General features: G+C 46.4%; 1 protein-coding gene across 1 annotated transcript; it reads left to right on the forward strand.

Moving 5' to 3' along the window:
• Positions 1 to 668: 668 nt before the first annotated feature.
• On the forward strand, positions 669 to 3,002 carry Gpr61 (G protein-coupled receptor 61). Its single transcript, XM_026402850.2, has 2 exons — positions 669 to 2,281; positions 2,937 to 3,002. Exon 1 carries the CDS (start codon positions 669 to 671, stop codon positions 2,022 to 2,024), a length of 1,356 nt encoding a protein of 451 aa, XP_026258635.1. The 3' UTR covers positions 2,025 to 2,281; positions 2,937 to 3,002.
• Positions 3,003 to 5,224: the final 2,222 nt, after the last annotated feature.

Here is a 5,224-nt window from a genome sequence, read left to right on the forward strand (position 1 = left end):
GAACTGTGGTTAATGAATCTCGCTGGGCCTATAAACACAGTTGTGAAGTAGGTACTATTCCCTTCATTTTACAGATACCTTTATGAGGAAACGAGTCCAGAAGAGTTGCAGAGTTAGTAATGCCCAGACCTGGAACCGGAAGCCTAACCTTATGCTCCTTCTACTCCCTATTTGGAGATCAGAAATCGGGAAATTCACATAAGCAGCCCTAAAACTGCGCACTGTTCCAGAACTCAGCAGGACCTGGGAAAGGCAGACAGAGGATTCAGAATCTCTGGATAACAGCTCTTGAAAGGGGAGAAGGGTATGGAGAATGGAGGAAGGAAAGTGGAAAAGGAAGAGCCAGAGGCCACTCAGGAGAGGGAGTGCTATTGAGTGGTCAAGGCTTCATCTCTCTCATGTCTCCTGCATCTTCCCAGTTGTCAAGGCCAACCTGGGAGCCACCTCCTGCCAGAACAGGGATAGGAATTCCTAAGACTGCAGCTGCCTGGCCTGGTGCTCTGGCCACAGAGCAATCCAACTTTGAAGGCTGGTGATAAGAGGCTCCAGCAGGAGCTCCACTTACAATATTAGAAAGCCTGAGTCTGGGCTCACCATCCCAGGGTTGTGAACTAGAATGGGGGATGGGCCTGTGACAGGAGGTACCCTGGGTGTCCTCTTTCGGCCCCATGGAGTCCTCGCCCATCCCTCAGTCATCGGGGAACTCTTCCACTTTGGGGAGGATCCCTCAAACTCCAGGTCCCTCTACTGCCAGTGGGGTCCCAGAGGTGGGACTGAGGGATGTAGCTTCAGAATCTGTGGCCCTCTTCTTCATGCTCCTTCTGGACTTGACTGCTGTGGCTGGCAATGCTGCCGTGATGGCCGTTATTGCCAAGACACCTGCCCTCCGAAAATTTGTATTTGTCTTCCACCTCTGCCTGGTGGACCTGCTGGCTGCCCTGACCCTCATGCCCCTGGCCATGCTCTCCAGCTCCGCCCTCTTTGACCATGCCCTCTTCGGGGAGGTGGCCTGCCGCCTCTATTTGTTCCTGAGTGTATGCTTTGTCAGCCTGGCCATCCTCTCTGTGTCCGCCATCAATGTGGAGCGCTACTATTATGTGGTCCACCCCATGCGCTATGAGGTGCGCATGACACTGGGGCTTGTGGCCTCAGTGTTGGTGGGTGTATGGGTGAAGGCCCTGGCCATGGCTTCTGTGCCAGTGTTGGGAAGGGTCTCCTGGGAAGAAGGAGGTCCCAATGTACCCCCAGGCTGTTCACTCCAATGGAGCCACAGTGCCTACTGCCAGCTTTTTGTGGTGGTCTTTGCTGTCCTTTACTTCTTGTTGCCCCTGCTCCTCATCCTTGTGGTCTACTGCAGCATGTTCCGAGTGGCTCGTGTGGCTGCGATGCAGCATGGGCCACTGCCCACGTGGATGGAGACACCCCGGCAACGCTCCGAGTCTCTCAGCAGCCGCTCCACTATGGTCACCAGCTCGGGGGCACCCCAGACCACTCCACACCGGACGTTTGGGGGAGGGAAAGCAGCAGTGGTCCTCCTGGCTGTGGGGGGTCAGTTCCTGCTCTGTTGGTTGCCCTACTTCTCTTTCCACCTCTACGTTGCCCTGAGTGCTCAGCCTATTTCAACCGGGCAGGTGGAGAGTGTGGTGACCTGGATTGGCTACTTTTGCTTCACTTCCAACCCTTTCTTCTATGGGTGTCTCAACCGGCAGATCCGGGGGGAGCTCAGCAAGCAGTTTGTCTGCTTCTTCAAGCCAGCTCCAGAGGAGGAGCTGAGGCTGCCTAGCCGGGAGGGCTCCATTGAGGAGAACTTCCTGCAGTTCCTTCAGGGGACAGGCTGTCCCTCTGAGAACTGGGTTTCCCGGCCCCCACCCAGCCCTAAGCAGGATCCACCTGCTGTTGACTTCCGAATCCCAGGCCAGATAGCTGAGGAGACCTCTGAGTTTCTGGAGCAGCAACTCACTAGTGATATCATCATGTCGGACAACTACCTCCACCCTGCCCCCTCACCCCGGCTGGAGTCATGATGGGACGCTGGACACTTGGAGGGAGATGGGGCTGGAGGCCAGTTGTGATTGCAAAGACTGCCTTGTGGGACCACCTTTTTCCCAGCTGGGCTGCGACTGGGGTCTCCGCACAGTTTTTGCTTAGTGTTTCCTGGGTCGAAACCAGAGCCAACAAGAGGGATATGTGGCAAAAGTCATGGACTTGGCTGTGATCTTTGACTACTGGGGGAGGGAACCTGGGTATGGTGAGACAATGACGAGAGAAAAGGGTCACAAAGGTGAGGTGAAGCTTCTCAACCAGTGAACTTTCCATGCCTCAGGAAACAGGGAAACTCTATAGGTGTAGGAGCTGGAGGATTAGGGTAGCAGGGAAGGTTGGGAGTTATTCTGGGGACCACTAAGGATATTTTGCCTTTCAATGTAATTGTCCAAGGCAGTAATTTCACCCAAGCAAAGGTAAGAAAATAACCTGTGTCTCATTCCCTATTAGGTTTAAAAAGACTGAAACTTCAATCAAGGGTCATGAGTTAATAGATGATTTTTTAGTTTTATACTTGAAGTTTCCTTAACACAAGAGGAAAAACAGGGTACTTTCCCCACAGAGTTTAGCCAGGAACAAGGGGAAACAGCAATTAGGGTACATGGAATAGAAGACAGGAAAGGTGACTGCAGCTCTCTTTCTCCCATTCTTCAGGAAAAGCCTTCTGATTTTTCTGCCTTTCTCTTGCATGTAGAAGATCAAGCATGGGAACTGATCTCAGCAGAGATAATGAGACAGGCTTTTTCTCCCTATCTTTTCAGATGAATAACTAGAATGATTAAAGTTTGGATAGTTGAGGGTGGGGGTTAGCATTTGAATTAGTAAAGTGGCTGGATACAGACAGATCAAGTAAATTACCCTGATCAATAATACTGCAAATCTTCTCTTTCCAGGACTGGCCTCCCTGATCTCTCTCCTCATGGCAGTGACCCACCTCCAGCCCCCTGGACAATCGGGTACAAGAGACTAAGGTTGGGCATGGGAAGGGTGGGGTTTCCATGGTCCATTAAATGCTTCCCTACTCTCATTCATCGCTCTCAAAATTAGCTTCAGTAACAAAGACTTAAATCTCTTTCCTATTTGCAGCCCTGGGTTGGAGAGAGGGCACATGAGTTGGGCTGAGTTATTTACTGATTGAGACTCTAGGAACTGTGTTGATTGGCTTTGGTGATGGTATTTGCAACAGAAAGGGAATAATTGCAAACTGGACAGGAATCTGGGTCCACCTGTCTCACTTCCCTCAGTTGAATCAGGTAACACTAAAGGGTCATGGCAGGGCCCAAGGGTGGTGTGGTCTATATTTGAACAAATTCTTGTCTTCTGAGCATCACAGGGAGAGAATGGCTTGGTGGGAGTGGGGCTGTCTCCCCTTTGAACAGCCAATAAATAATTTTATGATAAAAATTATACTGATACCAACATTGACTCCTTCAGTTCAATTCAGTACATACTAGTTTTAACACCCATTATGTCCTGGGACCCACACAGAGAATGTATGGGCCCCTGCCTTCAAGGAGCTAATAATCAGATACTTTGTATCTTTATAGAGCATTTGAATCTAATAAAGCATTATAAAATATTTCTAAAATATGCTTGAGAAATATGTTAGAGACTATATCCACAGTTCTAATTTCTGAGAGTTCATTGCAGTAATACATAGAGGTTTCCTGCAGATTGTGGAAAGTGTGGGAGTTGTAAATGAAATGAAACTGGGCAAACATAGATTTTCCCCTTTTGAACTAGAAAAATTTGCAGGTTTCTGTCTTCCTACCACTAGACTATCATTCTAGTACAGTGCCTATTACACTAAAGAAATCCCTTAGGAAAAAAATGTATATATAGCAAAGGAGTGTCCTTTGTGATTCAAAATCTGTTTACCTCTATTTCCTTTTAAGATAAAGTCATAGGAGGAATCTCCTTTCTAGATAGGGTAAAAACTTTTCAATCACTAATCATCTAGTAGATCTGAGGTATTGCCAGCAGATGGCAGTGTGATTCTGGTGGAAATAGGAAAGGCATATGAGGGGGGAGGGAGAAAAGGGAAGGCATTAAATATTGCTTGGCAGCCATTTTGTTAATTTATTTTGGCTTTTCTTTTGACATTGTCCTCCAACCCTTCCTTCACAAACATCAAAGAAGAAAAGCTTTAAGTGCAAGGATCTCTCTAATTTAGGCTGGAATTACCTGACACTGTGAACTCACTGACATTTACTACAGAGTTTGACATAAATAGATTTATTTGCAATTTGTTTTTCCCTGTAGGAATGGATCATGAAGGAAATTAAAGAGTTTCTCTTTTATTATGATGAGAACTTCCCAACATTTTCTGCTATGACCAACTTCCAGGAGTTTTCTAGTCACCAGGATGGCTTGGTAAAGTTCAGTGTGTAATTCTTAGCTCTGAAAGCTGTTCCTGGGTAAAACCTGACCTCCCTAATACACTGAAGAATCAGAGGCTGAGGAAACCATTCTGTCAATTACTTTTTCTTATATTCTAGTGATATCCAGGTGACTTCCAATACTAAATGAAAACCTTAGGCCTTTTGTTGTATGATGTCCCCAGAGCAATATCTTCTAGGGGGCAATGTAGAAAAGGGGTTAATTTGTAGTCAGATCTACTTACTACTCACTGTTTGAACTTGGGAAAGCTGCTTAATTTCTCTGAGCCTATTTCCTCATCTGTAAAAATGGGGATCATTATAACCTACCTCACAGGGTTGTTGTGAGGATTAAGAGATGAGACATGGAAGCGCCTAGCCATAATTGGTAAATAGGTACTCAATAAATATTGGTTTTTCTTCCCTTTCCTCTGGCCCTTTTTCCCCAGAAGTGTTGATAATGGAAAAGTATCACAAAAAACTCATTTCATTCTAACATCAGTTAGAAGCAACTGGGGACTTTAAAAACTTTTAAGAATTAGCATAAGAGTTATGATGCATGAGGCTGTTTAAAGTGGTTCTAATTTTCTAATTAATGAATCATCATTATATAGACCTTTCTGTTGGGACTTTGTATTCTTTTAGATTCTTTATTCCCAACTGATTTTTAATCACAGGAAAAGATTTTAGGGGCTGCAAAGAAGTCCCTCTCCCTAGAATGTACCATGACAGTACCTGTGGGGCTGTCTATCGGTAAAGCTAATTCAGAACAGGCGCCACAGTACTTTCTAAGGTTATCAGTG

This window comes from Urocitellus parryii, chromosome 11 (genome assembly GCF_045843805.1).
Source record: "Urocitellus parryii isolate mUroPar1 chromosome 11, mUroPar1.hap1, whole genome shotgun sequence".
NCBI classification, from domain to species: domain Eukaryota; kingdom Metazoa; phylum Chordata; class Mammalia; order Rodentia; family Sciuridae; genus Urocitellus; species Urocitellus parryii.